The 21,025-nt window shown below is 56.5% G+C and overlaps 1 protein-coding gene and 1 long non-coding RNA gene across 6 annotated transcripts; both read right to left on the bottom strand.

Annotated features, from left to right (window-relative positions):
• On the bottom strand, positions 1-1,747 carry LOC119711762. Its single transcript, XR_005259754.1, has 2 exons — positions 775-1,747; positions 1-731 (listed from the first exon to the last, which is right to left on the bottom strand). It is a non-coding gene; the product is annotated as an uncharacterized LOC119711762 (long non-coding RNA).
• Positions 1,748-1,762: 15 nt separating this feature from the next.
• On the bottom strand, positions 1,763-18,919 carry SLC45A3 (solute carrier family 45 member 3). Of its 5 annotated transcripts, none has more exons than XM_038162251.1 (6): positions 18,889-18,919; positions 15,381-15,677; positions 10,504-10,889; positions 9,492-10,313; positions 5,129-5,394; positions 3,083-3,565 (listed from the first exon to the last, which is right to left on the bottom strand). In XM_038162251.1, exons 3-6 carry the CDS (start codon positions 10,649-10,651, stop codon positions 3,083-3,085), a joined length of 1,719 nt encoding a protein of 572 aa, XP_038018179.1. In that variant the 5' UTR covers positions 10,652-10,889; positions 15,381-15,677; positions 18,889-18,919. The 5 variants fall into 5 exon arrangements, with proteins under 5 accessions (XP_038018182.1, XP_038018179.1, XP_038018180.1 ...); XM_038162252.1 differs by lacking the exon at positions 18,889-18,919 and adding an exon at positions 18,673-18,882; XM_038162253.1 differs by lacking the exon at positions 18,889-18,919 and adding an exon at positions 15,768-17,004.
• Between the last annotated feature and the right edge of the window lie 2,106 nt (positions 18,920-21,025).

Raw genomic sequence — 21,025 nt, 5'->3', positions numbered from 1 at the left:
CCCCCACCACTTTTTCCATAAAAATTTATAATAAAAGCCTTCCTCTCGCGCCGTATACAAAATATTCACTCTACCGAATAAATAAACCACGAACGTCTCGCGGGCAGGATGTGACCTCAAACAGGAAAACCAGCATCCATCCATCCATCCATCCCCCCAGTCCTTCCCGAGCCTGGGGAATTTACACAGCAATTTATCCCTCCTCCAAAACTCAGCAAGGGAAAGGCGAGGCACGATTCACCCGTGAGGAAGGGAAAAGCTCCTGCTCACCAGCTCTGAGGAGCTCGTACCCAAACCTGTGGCCAGACAGGACCAAATCCTCAAGAAATCCTGTGGTCACACAGGGAATATCAGTGACAGCAGGTAAGGGCTGCTCCTACCCAGACCACAACATCCATTGCTGGTCTTACACGTGATCCTGACACAGAAATTTTCTTAGAAGAAGCCAAAAAAACCCCAATTTTGTGAAGATTTCTTCATCATCCTGCTCCTTCACCCTGATCTCCCAGTATAAGCCCTGGCTCTGCCCCTCTCTGACTCTGCTTTATCACCTGGGGGTTTGAAGTGAAGAATTGGAGCCCTTTCCCACCAAAGCCCTTCACCTGAAATGAAGAATTGGAGCCCTTTCCCACCAAAGCCCTTCACCTGAAATGAAGAATTGGAGCCCTTTCCCACCAAAGCCCTTCACCTGAAATGAAGAATTCGAGCCCTTTCCCACCAAAGCCCTTCACCTGAAATGAAGAATTGGAGCCCTTTCCCACCAAAGCCCTTCACCTGAAGCTCGGTGTGGAAGCACTTTAGGCACTTAAATTATCAAAAAGCATTTGAGCATCAGAGCAGCCTCTGAGCAGGGAAAGTTCCTCACATTTACAGAAGAAATATTGAAAATGAAGGGCTTTTCAGCCTTGGGTCAGGGGGATTTATTCCAGGACGCCCCAGCTGTAGGGGCAGGAGGATTTTGTCTCGAATCCTCCCTGCTGCAGTGGACAGAGCTCGGGGTGGGAAGTCCAGACCCCACAAGTGTTTCTGGAAGTGGTTAAGGCAGTGCCAAATCCGTCCCCAAAACAGCTGCGAGTCAGCCCTGTGGGAAAGGGAGGCTGGCAGCCTTTAATTTGAGAAGAACTCAAACAAAAACACTGACCCCTGACGGGAAAGGGACGATCCCAAACCTTTGAGGGCCCGGCTCAGGCAGCAGGGGAGTCACCCAGCCAAGGAACAGGCTGACAAAACTCTGCCAAAATAGCAACATTTCACCCTCCAGCCCAACCTCACCAGGGCCTCTGGCTGCCCACACACCTCCACAAAAACAAATGAGTCCCAAACAGCTCGTTTAGGCCAGGCAGGGCTGGGCACTGCTGGCGTCTGTGTGCTCCCAGCTCCAATCCAGCCTTTCCTCCTGGCCGTGGATCATTCCTGACCTGGCCCAGCTCCTCTTGGAGGGGCAGGAAGCTGCCAGCAGCAGATTTGTCCCAGCTGGGCCACTGGGGACAGGGAATGGCACTGGCCAGGGGGACTCGGGCTCTGCTGCTGGCAGGAAGGGGCTGAGCTGGGAGCCAGAACAGCCTGGGCATCCCTGGAGAGATGGGACAGGAAAACAGCCTCAGGAGAACAGCCTGGGCATCCCTGGAGAGATGGGGCAGGAAAACAGCCTCAGGAGAACAGCCTGGGCATCCCTGGAGAGATGGGGCAGGAAAACAGCCTCAGGAGAACAGCCTGGGCATCCCTGGAGAGATGGGTGCCAGAACAACCTGGAAATCAGCCTGGGCATCCCTGGAGAGATGGGACAGGAGAAAAAGCTGGACAGCCCTGGAAGGATGGGTCAGAAACACAACCTGGGCATCCCTGGAGAGATGGGTGCCAGAAAAAGCTGGGCTTCCCTGGAGGGATGGGTCAGGAAAAGAACCTGGAGATGGGTCAGGAACACAACCTGAGCATCCCTGGAGGGACAGGAGCCAGAACAGCCTGGGCATCCCTGGAGGGTTTGTGCCCTGGGTCGGGGCAGCAAGAGGTGCTTTGCCTCACTGGGACAGGGCTTTGCTCTGCCTCTGTGAGACTATGGACTCCTGGCTGGAAATAAAAGCCATTTTAAGAAAGCCCAAGCAGCCACGGGCAGTGAGCAGCTCCAGGCCTGAGTTTAACTCTCAGCAGCTCCCCCAGGCCTCCCAGGAGAGCTCCTCCTGCTCTGCCTCACTGGCACAGGGCCGAGAGCCCCTCTGGGGACTGATGTCCCCTGCGTGCAGCACCTTTGAGGGGCCACACGTGGAAGAGGCACAACAGCCTGGATCCATGAGGGGAGAGAGCAAGCGCAGGCACCGAGGTGAGGAGAGACTGAGAACTGTGTGAAGAAAGGTAAAAACAATCATTAAAAAAAATAAAAAATGAAAGAAGCTCTCTCTATCTGATGCAAGCTGGTACATAGGTGAAGGTTAAGTCACCTTTTGGAACTGCTCCTAATGGCATGTTCCTTGTTTTTCCCAAAACAAGGCACTGCAACTTTTCTCCCGGATGCTTTTGGGTGGAGGTGGGGAAGGCCAGGAGGGCAGAAATGTGGGGGTACACCTGGGCACCCCCTCGGCCCCACGGCCGAACCTCGGCTGCCCTGCTGCTTCTTCCCCCAGGAAATCTCCTGCGTGGCTCAAGAAATGGGGAAAAACAACAACAAACAGGGGAGAGGAGAGGAGAGGAGAGGAGAGGAGAGGAGAGGAGAGGAGAGGAGAGGAGAGGAGAGGAGAGGAGAGGCAGTGGTTGATCCCCTCTCTGCGCTGCTCCTGCTCAGGAACGTGACCCGTTATCACCAGAGGGAAACCCCAATTCCCGTTTCCCCCCTGCAGAACCCCTTTGGTGCTGCTGTGCCGTGCTCCCCTCTGCCAAAGGCACCTTTGGAAAGCCCTTCGGGCGCCGAGGACAACGCCCCGAAGCCTCTTATTTACACCTGAGATTAAGCCCAGAGCCACCCCCGGGGTGGCAGCACCAGCTCGGGGACAGCGGTGCCACACGAGGCACCCCAGGAGTGGCCCCGTGGGCACACACACGCACCCGGCTGGCTGTGCCACGCGCTGCCACCCAGGTGGCTGCCCTGCCGTCACACGGAGCACTTGGCCATGTCACCCTTGTCAAAGACAACTTTGGTTGCAAAGTAGATGGCGACCAGCCCGAGCCCAGCCGCTGACACCATGTAGGCGGTGACAGACTGGGTGAACTGCACGATGGAGCCCATGAAGAGCGAGGGCACCACCTGGGAGAGGAGGAAGGCGCTGTCCAGGATGGCCAGGTCCAGGCAGATCCCTCGGCCAGGAGCCCCCGGCTCCGGCTCTCCCACCATGATCCGCAGGGAGACGTCGCAGGAGGAGCTGACACACAGAGCAGAGCTGGACACGGCCGGGGGGGACGATGGGGAGGAGGAGGAGGATGGGGAGGAAGAGGAGGAGGCAGAGAAGAGGCTCCCAGCGTGGCCGTTCTGGTAAGAGAGCTTCTGGCTGGAGAGCAGCCCCTTGGAGAAGGCTGATTTCTTGTCCAGCAGAGCGGAGTCTTCCTCCTCTTTCCTCTTGTATTTATGGAGAAATACCTGTGGGAAGCAGGGAGGTGAGTGAGGAAGGAGCTGGGACTCTGGGAGGGGAGTGAGGAAGATGAGACTCTGGGAGGGGAGTGAGGAAGGAGCTGGACTCTGGGAGGGGAGTGAGGAAGGAGATAAGACTCTAGGAGGTAGGTGAGGAAGGAGCTGGCACTCCAAGGGGGCCTTGTTTTTGTGCAGGAGAGCAAAACCAGAGCTTTGTGTGTGTTCAGGGCAGTGCCAGCCTGACCCTGGCCCACGTGAGATGGGCTCTGGGAGCCAGGCTGGCTCTGCCCCACTGGCACGGGATCCAAAGCAGCCCTGACTCACGGGGAACCCAGCCAAGCTCAGGCTCTGGGGCTCAACAGCCCAAAGCCAGCCTGGGGACATTTGGTGCTTTTGTCACCTCCTGACTGGGTGCCAAAGGAGCTGTGCTGAGCCCACCCTGAAATCACCTGAGGCAGGGCAGCAGGGAAGGGCCAGGCTCTGCTGGGGGGTACCAGACACCCGGGGCGCTGCAAACAGGAGTGTCCGGGGTTTGTGGGGTGGGGGCTGCCAACCCAAACCCAGAGCCCAGCATGAGCAGCCGCTTCTCATCTGGGGTGCTTAAAAGTGCCACCAGCTGGGACACAGCAGTCCTGGGAACTCAGGGAAGGGCTCTTTTCTCAGCTCTGCACCAAACCTCAGCCAAGCTGCTTCATCTGCCTGCCCAGATCCTCCTCACTCCAGCCAGGAAAAAAAGGGGGCAGAGGGAACCAAAATCTTTTCCTTCTCACCCTTTTTTTTGCCTTGCTCTGCTCAAGCTGTGAGGTCTCTGGAGTGTTCCCACAGAGCATTTGTTCACACCAGGAGACCACGGGCAGGAGAGAGCAGAGGCAGCTGTGCCCTGCCTGCCTTTCCCTGCCTTTGGCAGAGCCTTGGGAACGTGGCCTTCCCCTTCCCAGCCTGTGCAGTTTGGGTTTCATTCCATTGATAAAACATCCACGGGAGATCCCAGCCAAGCTGCAGCTCCTGCCAAGCTGAGCATTCCCTCACCCCCCCATCCTGACGGGACTCCCGGTGCCGGTTGGGATGGGCTGTTCCGAAGGGTTTGTTCAATGGGAACAGCTGGATGCCTGCGGGAGCAACTCCCACTTGTTCCACGGCACAGCCAACCGCTGCCCTTGGCATCAAAGAGCTGCTCTCAAACCACAAATTAATTCTGCATTTGCAGCCCAAGAGGAACTCCCATCAATCCAGCGTGCAGCTCTGGAACCTCCTAGGACTTCTCCACAAGGATAACATCTGCGGGACAGGGTTACGAGCTTTTGTGCTGCTGTCACGAGTTTCACAAGGTTTCTTTTTCTCGGAGCTAAGGGAATAGGAAGAGCTTGGGTTTTCATCTTGCTGATGCTGGTGCTGTGGGTGAAAACTGGGAAGCGGGACCGGTGAGGGCTGAAAATCCTTGGCTTTTGTAGCCCCTCAGGCTGGCAGAGCTGCACAATTCACACAGGGATAACTAAACCAGACCAGTTTCCCTAAAACACAGGAAAAATGGAAAAACCTGCAGGGCCGGGCTGCCCCGGAGCAGCTCCCCACCTGTTTGTCGTGGTGGTAGAGGGATGCCAGCGTGTAGGGCAGGATCTGGAGGGCAGAGAAGGTGAATCCGGTCAGGGCGGCGGAGATGGTGACCACGGTGACACTGTGGGACAGGCACATGACAAAGGCTGCCCCGGGGAAGAACACCACGCTGGCCAGGTACACCGCCCGCGTCCCAAAGTGCTTCACCAGCCGGTCCATGATTGTCGAGAAGAAGATGGAGGTGATGCACTGCAGGAACAGGCCCAGGCTGCCCATCCGGACACCTGGGGGGACAGGGGGGATGGACACTGCCCTGGCTGTGCCCGGATTCACACAGCCAGACATCCTCCCCTCGACCCCAGACCCCAAAAACATCCTTCCCTCTGTCCTAAACCCCAAAAACATCCTTCCCTTGGCCCCAAACCCCAAAAATATCCTTCCCTCTGTCCCAAAAACATCCTTCTCTTGGTCCCAAATCCCAAAATATTCTTCCCTCTCCATCAGTCCTTTACCCCAAAAACATCCTTCCCTCTCAGTCCCAAACTCCAGAAACATCCTTCCCTCAGTCCCAAACTTCAAAACATCCCGCGCTCTCCATCAGTCCCAAATTTCAAAATGTCCTTCCCTGTCAGTCCCAAACTCCACAAATATCCTTCCCTTGGTCCCAAACTCCAAAATATCCTTCTTTCTCCATCAGTCCCAAACCCCAAAAACATCCCTCCCTCTCTGTCAGTCCCAAACTCCAGAAACATCCCTCCCTCTCCATCAGTCCCAAAACATCCTTCCCTATCCATCAGTCCCAAACCCCAAAAACATCCTTCCCTCTCAGTCCCAAACTCCAGAAACATCCTTCCCTTGGTCCCAAACTCCAGAAACATCCTTTCCTCTCCATCAGTCCTTAACCCCCAAAAACATCCTTCCCTTGGTCCCAAACCCCAAAACATCCCTCCCTGTCAGTCCCAAACCCCAAAAGGACCCTCTCCATCAGTCCCAAACCCCAAAAGGACCCTCCCTGTCAGTCCCAAACCCCAAAAGGTCCCTCTCCATCAGTCCCAAACCCCAAAAGGTCCCTCTCTGTCAGTCCCAAACCCCAAAACGTCCCTCCCTGTCAGTCCCAAACCCCAAAAGATCCCTCTCCATCAGTCCCAAACCCCAAAAGGTCCCTCTCTCTCTGTCAGTCCCAAACCCTAAAACGTCCCTCCCTCTCCATCAGTCCCAAACCCCAAACCATCCCTCCCTCTCTGTCAGTCCCAAACCCCAAAAGGACCCTCCCTGTCAATCCCAAGCCCCAAAAGGACCCTCCCTGTCAGTCCCAAACCCCAAAGCATCCCTCTCTCTGTGTCAGCCCCAAACCCCAAAGGGAGAGCGGGGCGCGCAGAGCGCGGGCAGCCTGGGCTGGCTCAGGAGCAGAGCAGCCTCACCCAGCAGACCCCAGCACTGCAGCCCCCTCCCTCCCTCCCTCCCTCTGGGCACCCCAGCCGTGGGAGCTGGAGCCCGAACGCCACCCCTGCCCTTGGCAGTCCCTGTTTGTCCCTTCCTGCTCCCGCCCCAGGCCCTGTCACCCGCTGCTGACCCAGGATCCGCTGCCACCCGATGCCAAAGGCAGCAGCAGAACAAAGGCGAGGAGGAATCGTGCTGGAGCCAAGGTAAAGTACAGAACGTGCCCCAAGCTGCGGTATCCGGTGGCAATCCGGACCTTACCCTTTGACAAAGATCGCTCAGATTGCAGGGAATTAAAGCCATTAACCCTTTGGAGCGCGGATCGTTACTCCACACGTGTTTCTATGCCGGCCAGCACAATGGAGGGCTGACCCGCCGGGAGCTCAACAGTGCGAGTGTTAAATAATAATTAAGCTGCCTCTAAGTTAAACAGACACCCAGCACAAAGGGGCAGTGTGCCGCAGGGCCCTCCCGTGCAAAACTGCAGCAGGAGGGCCAGGAAGGTGCCTCCAGAAGAAAAGATTTGGATTAGGGAGACCAAAAGAGAGGTTAGGAAAGGAGTCGAGGCTCTGGCACCACGCAGCAGGCAAAATGGGGCAGCGTAACACCTGTGGGCAGGTGAAGGGCTGCTGGAGCAGCGTCCCAGTCTGGGGATGTGGCAGCTACGCCTTGTGAGCAGCTCTCAGGCACTGGAGAGGGGGCTGAGAGCTGGGAAAGCTGCTGGAGGGCTCCCAGAAGCTGCTGGGAGCTGGGAATCTCCCAGGAGAGAGGGAGCACCCTGACCCCTCGCTGGGAAAGGAGGGGAGAGCAGTGCCAGGAGCTCTCCAGCAGAGCCTGCAGACAGAGCCAGCTCCATCCCGCTCCCTGTGCAGCCAGACAAAGCCAGCTCCGTCCTGCTCCCTGTGCAGCCGGACAGACAGACTCAGCTCCATCCTGCTCCCTGTGCAGCCTGACAGGGCCAGCTCCATCCTGCTCCCTGTGCAGCCGGACAGACAGACTCAGCTCCGTCCTGCTCCCTGTGCAGCCGGACAGACAGGGCCAGCTCCATCCTGCTCCCTGTGCAGATGGACAGACAGAGCCAGCTCCATCCTGCTCCCTGTGCAGCCGGACAGACAGAGCCAGCTCCATCCTGCTCCCTGTGCAGCCGGACAGACAGGGCCAGCTCCGTCCTGCTCCCTGTGCAGCCGGACAGACAGACTCAGCTCCGTCCTGCTCCCTGTGCAGCCGGACAGACAGAGCCAGCTCCATCCTGCTCCCTGTGCAGCCAGCCAGACAGACTCAGCTCCGTCCTGCTCCCTGTGCAGCCGGACAGACAGACTCAGCTCCATCCTGCTCCCTGTGCAGACCCTTCTGCCACTCAGCAGCCCCAGGCCAGGGCTGCCCTGCCAGATCCATGCTGGGAGGAACCAGGAGGTGTTTCCCAACCTGGTCCCTCATGCCACGCTCCGGGAGCCATGGGAAAATGTTCTTTCCTGACCTATCTGCAGAAAGCCAAGTCTGCTGTAGCTTTTTTTTTTTTTTTTGCATTACCAACAGAGCTGAGCCCATCCCCAGCTCCCAGGAAATGTTTCTACCCCGGGGAATGTGGCAGCAGCTCTCTGGCCACAGAGAGAGGCACGACTTTGCCAAGCTTTGTCCTGGGGAAGGCTGTGAGAAGATCAGAGAAAAGAATGAGAAACAATTCTTATCTTCTCTTGCTACACCTGTTATTGTGAACGTGTAAAATGTGTTGTGGAGATTTGTTGTGGAGATTTGTTTACCAGAGGGTGGTTTCTTGATTGGCCAATGGTGATGGTGTTTAGATTGGAGGGTCAATTACCTCCAGCTGTGTCTATAAAAGCAATGGGTTTCTTAATAAGAATAGAATAATATAATAAGAATAATAAAGTAATTGATCAGCCTTCTGTGAATGATAGAGTCAATGCTAATTATTACCCGGCTGGGGCCCTGGGTAACCACATATCCTCTGAACAGAGAGAGACTCAGTTCTCCCAGGAAAATCCTGGGAAGCTGTGGGAAACTTAGAGGAAAGAATTAAAACAATTATAATCTCTCTTTCTGTAGCTGCTGTTTATGGGTGTGGCTCTCCAGAGTGTGCTGTTCATGGCTCACCAATGGTGCGAGAGGTTTTCACTTTGACACCAATCAGGTCTCAGCAAGTCAGGCTGTGAAAGTCCCACCTTTTCCCAATAAACTGTTCTCCTGGATTGCCAAGGAAATTGTATTCGGTTTGCCACCAGGATGGCAGCTCTCTTCTGTTCAGTGGGCAGTTTTCCTTATCTCTTCCACACCCAATCATCCCTCCAGAGGGACATCTGCTGATAACAGGCCATGGAATGTCACTGCAGGGCTGATAAGAGCTACAGCATCCCATGGGAGATGCTCCCCCAGAGGGAGGAGCCAAGCATTCCTACCCGGATATAATCTGAGTTTCTGGAACACCAGCACAGCTTCTGCACTGGATTCCCAGAGGAACAGCAGCTGCCTCTGCCACTGGATCTCCAGAGGAAGACTCCACCTTTCTCCAGGATCCCTGCTCCAGCAGAGCCACCCCTGAAACTCCAGGAGGGCTGCAGCCACAATTCCAATGGCACTGCTGCCAACACCCTGACCCACAGGGTGTCAGGCTGTGCTCTGACTCTGGCAGTGTTGTTTTGGTTCACTGCATTGTTTATTTTATCCTTTTATTTTCTTCCCTATTAAAGAACTGTTATTCCTGCTCCCGTATCTTTGCCTGAGAGCCCCTTAATCTAAAATTTATAACAATTTGGAGGGAGGGGTTTACATTTTCCATTTCAGGGGAGGCTCCTGCCTTCCTTAGCACACACCTGGCTTTCCAACCCAAGACAACTGTTCTGTTTCACCTCCTGATTCCCCACGCTGAAGACTGGAGCCTTGCACTGCATCCCTGACTCACCAGCACCAGGGGCCCACTGCTCACCTTCATCGTAGTGCCGCCTGGCCTCCGTGCCCGGCTTGGCCCGGGGCACGCCGTGGTACAGCCCCTCGCCAACGAAATCCGTGTAGAACAGCATGAAGGTCATGAGAGCCATCCAGCTGCAGAGCTCGGCCACGAAGAGGCGGCGGATGACGCGGGGGATGCGGCAGTAGAGGCCGTGCAGCCGCGGCAGCAGCAGGCACAGCTTCCTGGCCGCCTGCAGCACCCGCCTGCCCTGCAGCAGGCACGGCCCCCGCGCCGCCTGCCAGCAGCAGCACCACGGGGACGCCTTCGGGGACGCGTCCCTGAGCGCCGGCCCGTCCAGGAGATCCCCCTGGGCGGCCTCCTCTGTCACGAACAGCGTGGCCAGCACACAGCCGAGGAAGATGAGGGCCAGCAGGCTGAAGAGGCAGCTCTGCTGGCCTCCCAGGTAGGGCGCCAGGAAGGCCCAGTCGATGGCGGGCAGCAGGTAGCCGATGCAGCCCCCCAGGCTGACCATGAAGGCGTACATGGAGAAGGCCTGGCGGCAGTTGTCCGGCTCCTGGAAGAGGTCGGAGAGCAGGGCCTCCAGCGGGGTGAAGCACACCTGGCCACAGAAATCCAGCAGCCCGATGCCCACGATGAGGAAGGCGATCTCCAGAGGCCGGGGGTTGAGGGCACACAGGCTGGCCAGGCTGCTGGCGTGGGGGATGACAAACAGGCTGAGCAGCACGCCCAGGCACAGCGCCCAGATGAAAGGTCTCCTGCGGCCGTAGCTGCTGTGCCAGTGGTCGCTGGCCGAGCCGATCAGAGGCACAAAAACCAGCCCAAGGACGGGGCCTATCCCTGGGAAGGAGACAGGGGGTGTTACAGGGACACAGCTGGTCTGTGTGCGCTCCTAAAAGGGACGTCTCGTCAGTTTGGGAGGTTGAAGTGGGTCGCAGCCCCTCTCCCTGCCCTCACTCACCCCCACCCTCCAGACTGCAAGGTTTAATTAAAAAACAAACACCTCAGAGAGGTGACAAAAGCTGCCTACCCAGAACCATGGTCATGAACTTCTCCTCCACGCCCACCTCCAGCAGCAGCGGCGGCACGTAGGTGATGCCGGCGGCCAGGCACACCTCCAGCCCGAAGGTCAGCGAGTTGACCAGCAGCAGCTGGGTCCGGCGGCTCTGGAAGGACATGCTGTCCCCAGCCCTGACCCCTCAGTGGCACAGGGCAGTGTCCTGCCAGCTGCAGAGCTCCCAGGGATGCCCCCCAGGCAAGGATTGGAGCTTCCCGTCCCGGGCTGCTGGGGAGATGCTGCTTCCCATTTTATCAACGGCGAAGGAACCGTCCTTTCCTCTTCCTCTTCTTGTGAGACGTGGAGAGCCCAGGCAAGGATCCCGCTGCGGGCTTCCCCTCCTGCTCACAGGCTGTGGTCTGCGGGGAGAGAGCGTTAAACACAGCGGGGAACGGGGTGAAACCAGGGGCCACAGGGATGTGTTGCTGCTGAAAGGGACAGTCCCCATCCCAGCAGGCCGGGGAGCGGCCGGGAGAGGGGCAGGTGAGAGGATGAAAGCTCCACCCGTGACACGTTTGTCCCTAAGGGTTTGTGACAGGTGAGACAGGGTTTGGGAAAACCCAATCCTGCCCTGGAGGATTGATGGCCACTCCATCAGTCCTGTCTGGGCACCTCTTGCAGATGGCAGAGACACAAAGGATTTGGGGTCTCCTCTTACAGAGAAATCACTCAACCTAACCCAAGCCCGAACCCAAATCCTGACCAAAACCCTAACCCTAACACAAACCCTAACCCAAACCATAACCCAAACCCTAACCCAAACCCTAACCCAAACCCAAACCCTAACCCTAACCCAAACCCTAACCCAAACCCAAACCCTAACCCTAACCCAAACCCTAACCCAAACCCTAACCCTAACCCTAACACAAACCCTAACCCAAACCCTAAACCTAACCCTAACCCAAACCCAAACCCAAACCCAAACCCTAAACCTAACCCTAACCCAAACCTTAACCCAAACCCTAACCCAAACCCAAACCCAAACCCTAACCCTAACCCAAACCTTAACCCTAACCCAAACCCTAACCCTAACCCAAACCCAAACCCAAACCCAAACCCTCCAAGGATCAGGGCAGTGCCTGCAGCCACACGGGGTCATCCCCAGAGGCCACCACAGCCCTGCCTGGTGACAGGACACCCCCGTGCTGCTCCCAGGCTCCAGGGGAAGCAATTTCACCCAAATGCCATCTCCAGCCCCGGGACGGGGCACGGAGAACAGTCAGTGCCTCCGTGGAGTTTCACAAACAAACCTGACCCACTTTAGCCTCATCTAACAGCAATGGCAATTAGCTTACTCATTAGACTGAGTCATTTATTTGCCCTGTAACTGCTCCCTTCTCTCCAGCTTCTCCGGAGGGGAGAGGCCGCGGCGTGGGGACAGGGCTGAGCAGCCAGGGCAGCAGGGAGCAGATCCCCTCAGTCCTGAATGACAGAAACCCTCCAAGCTCCGGAGGGGAGAGGCCACGGCGTGGGGACAGGGCTGAGCAGCCAGGGCAGGAGATCCCCTCAGTCCTGAATGACAGAAACCCTCCAAGCTCCGGAGGGGACAGGCCATGGCATGGGGACAGGGCTGAGCAGACAGGGCAGCCTGGGGCAGATCCCCTCAGTCCCGAATGACAGAAACCCCCCAAGCTCCCCAGCGCCCAGCCCAGCCAGGTTTGCTGAGAGCACCCCGGGGAGGCGAGATCAGTGCTCCCCGAGCCCTCCCTGCCCTCCAGCACTGCACAGGCGTGTGCAGAAGAGTTTTGTCACTCTTCTCTCTCTCCCCGTGTCACCATCAGCGGATAACCCACGAGGGGGTGGCCGGGGGAGGCTGGCAGGGTGGGGATGGGGCTCAGCCATCGCTCCATCACTTTCTCCCTGTGGAGAAGTGCCACTCCTGAGCTAGGAGCTGCCAGTGCCACTCCATAAACCCCGACAATTCCCCTTTGGGGACCGTTCACTCCCCTCAACTGTCACAGACGATCCCTCCTTTCAACAGCCGCCAGCGTTCAAACCTCGCCCAAGGTCAAACAGCAAACAGAGCGGGAACGGTTTTGCTTTAATCACCAGAGGCAACTTCAAAGGAGCCTGGGCCGGGCTGAGCATCCCTCGAGCCGGGGAAGCGCCGGGGGCAGCGCCCACCTTGCTCAGATGTGGGCTCCGCACAGGATGTGTCAGCCCGGCTCGGGCAGGGGGCTCCCAGCTGGAGCCCAGCCCCGGGATGAGGAATTTCAGCTCCAGCAGCTCCCAGAGTCAAGGCAAAATTAACTGAGACACTCAGAGCTCAGAGGGGGATGTAACGGCCACTGCCTGCTGAGCTCCGGGGTCTGGAGACCTCGGAGAGGGGAATTACCCCAAAAGAAACCCCAAACGTGGAGTGAAAGATGCCTCGCACAGAATAAAAGTTGTTTTCTTGCCTTTCACTGCTGTGACAGAGCCCTGGGGAGGCAGCGGGGATCCACCTGCCTGAGAATTCCAGTTTGGAGGCAGAGCTGGGTTTCTTATCTGCAGGTGGGAGCAGACCTCTCCTCCCCCTCCACACCCTCCGAGGGCTTCAAGGAGAAAATAAATGCCAGCAGCAATAATCATGAACAGCCAGAGAGGAGAAGTCTCAGCTGCAATAAAGCTGTAGATAAAACTGCAGCAGATGATGAACGTTCCTGTTTGAGCTGAACTTCATCCCAATACCCATTCATTGCTCTTTTAATTTTTCCCACGGAATAGAGGCAGGGAATGTGCTGGGCAGGGAAATCGCCTGAACTGCTGATTTGTGAGGACGGGGGCTGGGAAAGGGAGATTTGGGAGGCTCGGGGAGCCAGGACTCACCTGCAGGTGCTCCCTGCAGCCCAGCCCGGGCGCTCAGCAGAAGCTGCTGCAGTGTTTGCAGGGCAGCAGAGGTGGAACCAGCACAGGTTTGGTTTCAGGGCCCTCCCTTTGTGCTGATAACAGCAGCGTTATTGTCACCGTGCCACTCCTGTGCCCGGGCCCCTCACTGAGGCTGAGCAAACTCTGCTGGCACCCCCTCACAGGTGCTGCCCTGAGGAAACCCCAGCTCTGGGCTCACACCTGAATTTTGCCAAAAAAAAAAAAACCCGGGATATTCACATTTCTCACCCTCCTTTGCTGATCTGCTGGTGCTCCAGCAGAGATTTAGGACGTGGGGTTGGTATTTTGTTTTTAAAGGCAACAAGATGTCCCTGCAGCTCTGCTGGCCCTGAGTGCCAGCCCCAGCAGCAGCAAGACCAAACCCCCTCTCCTCAAACCCCGAACCCAATCTTTCCCAGGGGGATTTATCCCCTGGACTGCGCAGCTCTGGTGTGGAAGGAGTCAGGAAAATCCATCCCCAGCTGGGACACGCGGGTGGAACAGCAGCATTCCACTCGCCCAGGGGAGCTGGCAGCACCCTGCCCACCCCAGAGGGGTTCTGGGGACCTTTCCCAGCCCCATGGGCGCAGCTGGTGCAGGTGACACTGGCACCTCTCACCCTCCAGCCTCATTTCCCCAAATTCCCCCAATAAGGAACAGGGTTTGTCCTTTCCTCCTCAAGGAGCACCTTGAGCAGCTCCCAGAAAGGGACTTTCTGAGGTTTCCTGCACCCGGGAGCAGAAGGGAGCCACATGTGGGGCTGTCCCACAGCTGCTCCCAGAGCTGGCGTGCCATGGGCCATCAGCTGCTGCTCCTCCTCTTCCCTCCCCAGGGAGAGCCAAACATCTCCAAAGCCATGGCTTTCTTTAAAAAACCCAAAGCATTTCAAACCCACGGCTCTCTTTTAAAAAACCCAAACCATCTCCAATCCATGGCTCTCTCTTAAAAACCCAAACCATCTCCAAACATATAGCTCTCTGGTTTGCTTTTAAAAAACCCAAACCACCTCCAATCCATGGCTCTCTCTTAAAAAACCCAAACCATCTCCAAATCCATGGCTCTCTCTTAAAAAACCCAAATCATTTCAAACCCACGGCTCTTTTTTAAAAACCCAAACCATCTCCAAATCCATGGCTCTCTCTTAAAAAACCCAAATGATTTCAAACCCACAGCTCTCTTTTTAAAAGTCCAAACCATCTCCAAACCCATGGCTCTTTTTTAAAAACCCCAAACCATCTCCAAACCCATGGCTCTTTTTTAAAAACCCAAACCATCTCCAAATCCATGGCTCTCTCTTAAAAAACCCAAATCATTTCAAACCCACTTCTCTCTTTTAAAAAGTCCAAACCATCTCCAAATCCATGGCTCTCTCTTAAAAAACCCAAATCATTTCAAACCCACGGCTCTTTTTTAAAAACCCCAAACCATCTCCAAATCCATGGCTCTCTCTTAAAAACCCAAACCATCTCCAGATCCATGGCTCTCTCTTAAAAACCCAAATCATTTCAAACCCATGGCTCTTTTTTAAAAAGTCCAAACCATCTCCAGATCCATGGCTCTCTCTTAAAAAACCCAAATCATTTCAAACCCACGGCTCTTTTTTAAAAACCCCGAACCATCTCCAAAGCCACGGCTCTCTGGTTTGCTTTCAAAGCCTGCAAACCCAATTTCCCTGCCCTTTCCCTGCAGAGAAACAGCAGATCAACTGCCAGAGGCTGCCTCACCTGGCAGCCAGGTAGGAGGGCGGGTCCAGGGCAGGAGCAAAGCTTTGCTGGACAAAGGCAGCAGAGAGGGTGAAGCCAGGGGAGCTTTTAGGAAAAAAACCAACCCCAAACACCTGGAGAAGGTGCTGGGCATTGACGGGTACACACCAAGAAACCTCTCCTCCTCCCAGTCTCCTAAATCTTCCCAACACGGGGTCTTAGAGGAAATCACACCTCAGCAGAGCTTCGAGAGAAGAGGAAGGGCTGGTTGTTTGAAAAATAAAATGTGGGTGTACTTACCTGGCAGAGAAAAACTCATTTATTCCTGGAAGGATCCATGTCCTGGTACTCCACGGTCTCTGCCACTGGTGCAGAGGGACCCAGAGACGATGCTGGATGTGGCTGTAGGCTTTGATTTGCAGTGGTCGTGCACCTCCTCCCCAGCTCAGCTAACAGCAGCGACCAGACAGCAGAGCATTCGGTTCAGGGGGAGGATGCTGAGGCACTGGAATAGGATTCCCAGAGAAAATGTGGCTGCCCCATCCCTGGAAGCGTCCAAGCCCAGGCTGCAGCAGCCAGGGATGGTGGAAGGCGTTCCTGCGTGTGGCAAGGGAGTGGAACAAAATGAGATTTAAGATCCCTTCCAACCCAAACCATTTGATGATTTTATTATGAATTATTTCTGACCTGTCAGGGCTGCCTTACTCCCTTAGGAAAGGAAATCCCTTGGCTGAGGTGGGGCTGCTCCCACCCAGCAGAGCCCAGGTGATTCAGCTCCTCACCTTCCCTGCCCACATTTGGCACCCAGAGAGAGGGGCAGGCACACAGCTCACAACCCCAGCCGCACATTTCCAACCTCCTGAGGGGCTCTTTATGAACTCCCTGAAGCCCTTTGGAAGAAAGGGTGGCAGAGAGCTCAAGGGGAGAGAGCTCGGGAGCAGCCAGGGCCTTTCACAGCTATCAGTGTCCATTCAGCGCCGCTGAAAGGGAAATGCACCATGGAGAATAGCTCTGGCAGGCTCCTCGGCATGGAATGGAACACTCACCTGACCTCTCCTGACCCCCTCCCCGGCCCTCCTCCCCTCCCAAATCTCCTTGACCCCATTCACAGCTCCTCGGGGAGGGGAGAAGGGCGATGGATTTGGGCTCTCTGAATTAACCCCGCGTTTCCTTTGAGCCCGGGGCTCCATTCTTGGGGAAAGAGCAGCAGCCACTGGAAATCCCCTCAAGAACAGGGGTTGGGATTCCCTCCCTCGTCCCCCAGGGCAGAGCCCAGCAGCCAGGATCTCTCAGTCCATGGGGGATGCTGCAGGAGCACCCGGAGTCACAGTTCCTGGTGACAGCTCCAGCTTCCCCAGGGACGCCCTTGGGTTTGGGGCACGGTTCTCTCTGCACTGCAGCACCTACAAGGGGACCCTGCTGCTTCCAGGGCGAAAATCCTGAGTGTCCTTCAGGGCACAGAGGGATGCCTGGCACAGGCACAGGGCTGAGGGCATCTCGCTTTGGGAATGCACAGCCCAGAGGGAATGCTGGCAGGCTGGAGGAAGCTCTGACCTGCCTGCCCTTCACCCTCAGACCTCACGCTCCAGGGACGCTCTGTCCCACAGCCTGCACCCTCCTGCGGCACAGAACTGCCCCTGCCAGGAGCCTTCCTCCCAGCAAAGAGTGGCCACTCCCAGCCAGGCCTCCTCCTCCTCCTCCTCCCGTTCCCAACAGGAGCCCCCTGTGACTAATGGGGTCACTGGCGCACAGAGGCCTCCTGATGCTGCTGGAGCTCTCTGGGGGACAGACATGAGCCCAGGGCCACGGCAGGGCCAGCAGCTCCCTGCTCTTGGCTGGGCTTCAGCCTCGGGCTGCCCGGGCCTTCCATGCCAGGAGCACGGCCAGGAGATGGGCACCGCTGGAGCCAGGAACAGCTGGAGCTGGGAACAGCTGGAGCTGGGAACAACTGGAGCTGGGAACAGTGGAGCCGGGAACAGCTGGAGCTGGGAACAGTGGAGCTGGGAACAGCTGGAGCTGGGAACAGTGGAGCTGGGAACAGTGGAGCCGGGAACAGCTGGAGCTGGGAACAGCTGGAGCTGGGCACTGCTGGAGCTGGGCACTGCTGGAACTGGGAACCGCTGGAGCTGGCACCCCGAGTCCTGCAGCCAGCAGGGGCCAGGGCTGCTGGGATGACCGTCCCCTCACCAGGAGCACCCCAAAGGTGAGTTCAGGCCAGGGGTGATGGGGTGCAAAGCCCCAGCAAAGCCGAGCTCAGCTGCAGAGGGATCTCCAGCCTGGACTGGGATTTGTGCTGGTGCACAGCGGGTCTGGAAGTGTTTTAGCCACTCAGGACTGGCATCTCCTCACCAAACTTCATCAAGCAAAACCTCCCAGACTCCTCAGCACACTCAACACACCCAAAAGCAGCAGCATTTCAGCCCCGGGAGCCTCAGCCCTGCTGGTCACGCTCCCCTGAGCCGGCATCAGGTCTGCTGCAGGCAGCTCCAGAGCTGCAGACAAGCTTGGCTGGCTCCACAGCAGAGCCACAGCTTTGTTTGCCACTGCACGACCCAAGCTCTTGCTTTTATTCATGAGAGGAGCCCCCGTTCCGGAGCAGGAGGGGAAATGAGATGATCTGCTTCTGCTTTTCACTCATTTCTGCTGTTTAAAGACTGTGCCCATCACCCCTGGCACTTGATCCAAATCAACCTCTCCCCGGGGCCTTTCTTCTCTGCTTTTTTTTTTTTTTTTTTTTTAAGCAGAAGAATCAAAATGTAAATTAAACTGGAAAGGGGGAAAAAATAAGCCCCCTCCAGGTGCCCCCTTCTCCTCGGCGTGGGGACGGGCACAGATTATATCCGGCACCACATGACCAGGGCCTGTATTTATGTGTCAGAGTGTAAAACCCACCCTGCTGAGCTGCCTTTTCTCTGCCTGGGGCTGGGGGCTTCTGCTCTGCGTCTCCTCCAACAGCCCCACAAAGGGGATTAAGGAGAGCCCCTCAGCCCCGCAGAGTAATCCATCAAATTATCCCTTGTTGGCGTTGCTGTCCTCTTCAGGGGAAAAAAAAAAAAAAAAAAAAAAAAAAAAAAAAAGAAAAAAGCCCTCCAAAAGCTTTTAAAAGCACTGAAATCACACTTGAGCCTGAAACACTCCACCCAGCTGCTGGAGCCCACAGCACAATGGGCTGCTTGTAAAGGGGATCCCGGGAAGTGAGGGGCAAGGAGAAAGAGACGGACACTTAAAAAGGGCAGCGGCCTCCCCACGGCTGCCACGCCAACAGGTGCTGCAGACCCCCCTTCCCCAGAGCCTGCGGCACATCCAGCCCTGCAAGGCCGGCTGGGCACCCCAGCCACCCACTGAGAGGGAATCTGGGGTGCTGGGATGGGTTTGCTGTGCCCCGATGGCCCCACGGACGTGTGCTCAGCACAGGTGAGGCTTGCAAAGGTTGGAGCACCCAAATCACTCCTGCAGGGATTCCAGACCTGTCCCCCCCTGTCCTCACTGTCCCCAGAGCCCTGGCACTGGACAGTCCCTCAAAACCCCTGTCCAGGGCTCAGGGCACCTCCACCAGTGACCCCACAGCAAAGCAAAGCCAAACCACACTCACAAAACCCCAGGAACACCCGAAATCTGCTTTTCCTCCACTGCAGCTCCCTGAACTGCACAGGAGCTGCTGTGCTGCTCCTCGGCGCCCGGCTCTGAGGGCTGAATCCTCCCTCTCCACCAGCCCAGCCTGACAGGCACGTGGGATTCCCTGGGTCTGCATAGCCGAAATCTTCCGGGGAAAACTCTCAGCGAAGCAGGGATCACACAAAGTGCTTACCCCAACAAACCAGAGCTGGGAAAAGAGAAGAGCAAAGCGGTGCTGGTGGCACTCAGAGCAGCCACAGGGGCCAGCTCAGCACTGAGCACCCCGACGCAAAAGTCCTGAGTGAAAAAACCCCCAGTGCTGAGTGAGAGAGAAGCATTTCCCCATCCGACCCAGGGAGGAGATAAGCCCTCAGTGCTCTGCCCTTGAGAGCCCTCCTGTCTGCTCACATGGCTGGGAAAACGGGAAGTGAAACTGGAACTTCTCGTTTGCAGCTGGAGCAGAAATGCTGCGTGAGGGGATGTCTGACCCCTGCTTCCAGGCAGCTCCAGAGCTCTGCCCCGTCATCGTTCCTGGCTTCATCTGGAAAATGACAGTCACGGGGCCAGAGGAGTCTCAGGAGTGGCTTTGGGGTGGAAAGGACAGTTCTGGTGTCTGAGCAAAACCCAGGGGCCAGAGCAAAGCCAAGGCTGGACACGAGGCTGTAAATCCAAGCCCTGGGCCGTGGAGCAGCTCAGGAACCAATGGTGGAGTTTTGGGAGGGATGAGGGGTGTCCCTGACCCCAAACTGTGCCCACACAGGGGTCAGACAAATTCCAGCCCAGCAGAAACCACCAGCACCCAAAACTGAGCTCCAGCCTTCCCTGCTTTTGCCAGGAGCCTGTTCCTCAGGAGAAAAGAGGAACAGTCCAAACTCCACACATCCTCCAGGCGCACGCTTCCAGAGCCCCTCTGGCTGCAAATTTTGGGAGCCTGACCTCGTGCTCTTCCTCAAAGGATGTGCTCGGAGCCCTGGACACACTCAGGGCCCTTCAGCAGTCACAGGCTGCTCAGGCCATCTCTCCATGGCAACTTGGTGCCCCTCAATCCCAGTTATTTGTGTCCCTGCCCGAGAAGCGGGATGCTAACGGATCCCTCTGACCTCCCCTGGCAGGTTGGGGGGTTTCTCCCTCTCTGTTTTCTGTCTGTAAAATGAGGTCATGGCTTTGAAGGAGACAAAAGAGCCTTTGCAGGGTGAGGAACAGCCCCGGGGACAGCTGGGAGAGCTGAGCCCCCATCGCTCACAGCCCGGGGGCAGCCAGGCTGTGCCCAGAGCCCTGAGCACCCCCCCCGGTGCCCCTGGCATGGGAATGGGCAGAGGGAACGTGCAAAAATGAGGGAGTGAAGCAAAACTCTCTCAATATTTTAAACCGGGAGCTGCTCTGAGCTCTCCTTGTCCCCCCACCCATTTTCACCCTCCCAGTGGCCCCTCTGGCCATGGGGGGAGTTTGTGCCGATGTCCCAAGGGGCTCGCTGTCACACCAGCTCCCTCTGCCAGAGGGGAAGGTGTGCAGGGAACAATGGGAATTTTCTGGGGTGTTTTAAGGGCAAAACCCACAGCTCAGAGCTGTTAAAAAAAGCAGTTTCAGGTGCCTGGGGCAGCAAAAGCTGCCGAGGCTCTGCCTCCTGCCCGCAGCACATCAACCCCTGGGTTAATGAGGGGCTTCAGATCTCTGCTGGAGCACAGGGAGACTTTCCTTATCGTGACAGAGCAGCCACCAGGCCTGGGTCTGAAAATGGGAGATTCCACAATTTTATTTTTGCCCGATAATTGCAAAGATAAGGAGCCATCAGATTTTTGTTTTCTGAGGCAGATAAGTTTCGCTGGAAGGTCTTGATGGAGAACTTGAGAAGCTTTTTCCTTTCCCCCCCTCTCACTGTCGGCTTAATGTGCTGTGGAGTCACAACACGCAGGGGTTTAACGTTCACGAAAACAAACAGAGCAGTGAGGAGTATCTGGAAGGGAAATTTTCCACCTTTTTTTTGAAAAAAAAAAAAAAACAAAAAAACCCAAGGCTCAAAGCTGCCATTTCTACAGGAGGTGGATGGAGTGAGGCATTTTTACCACCCCCTCATTCCCCACCCGGACAGGAACCTCACTTCTATTTTAAGCCCTGGAAAGAACATCAGCCCTAAATAAATTATTAGCTTTTTACTAATTAGGCACGGGGCTCAAGTTCAAAGCTGCCTGGATTTTGCAGAGCCCTCTGAGCAGGGCTGCTGAGGGGTTTTGTGGCACGGGGCACAAGGGAGACAGGCAGGAAAGAGCCCTGAGAGCTGCAATTTCTCCGTGTTTGCTGCCAAAAAGCAGGAATGAAAGTTTGTGCAGCGA

The sequence above is a fragment of the Motacilla alba genome, chromosome 26 (assembly GCF_015832195.1).
Source record: "Motacilla alba alba isolate MOTALB_02 chromosome 26, Motacilla_alba_V1.0_pri, whole genome shotgun sequence".
NCBI classification, from domain to species: Eukaryota; Metazoa; Chordata; class Aves; order Passeriformes; family Motacillidae; genus Motacilla; species Motacilla alba.
Note: the sequence above shows the minus strand (reverse complement) of the source record. Positions and strands in the feature narration are given on the sequence as shown.

Excerpts from the sequence above, each read along its gene's own strand:
- SLC45A3 (XM_038162251.1), bottom strand. The coding sequence starts at position 10,651 with ATGTCCTTCCAGAGCCGCCGGACCCAGCTGCTGCTGGTCAACTCGCTG. Across the intron at positions 5,395-9,491 it reads CAGGCGGCACTACGATGAAG|GTGTCCGGATGGGCAGCCTG; the intron begins GTGAGCAGTGGG and ends CTGTCCCCCCAG. Across the intron at positions 3,566-5,128 it reads TCTACCACCACGACAAACAG|GTATTTCTCCATAAATACAA; the intron begins GTGGGGAGCTGC and ends TGCTTCCCACAG.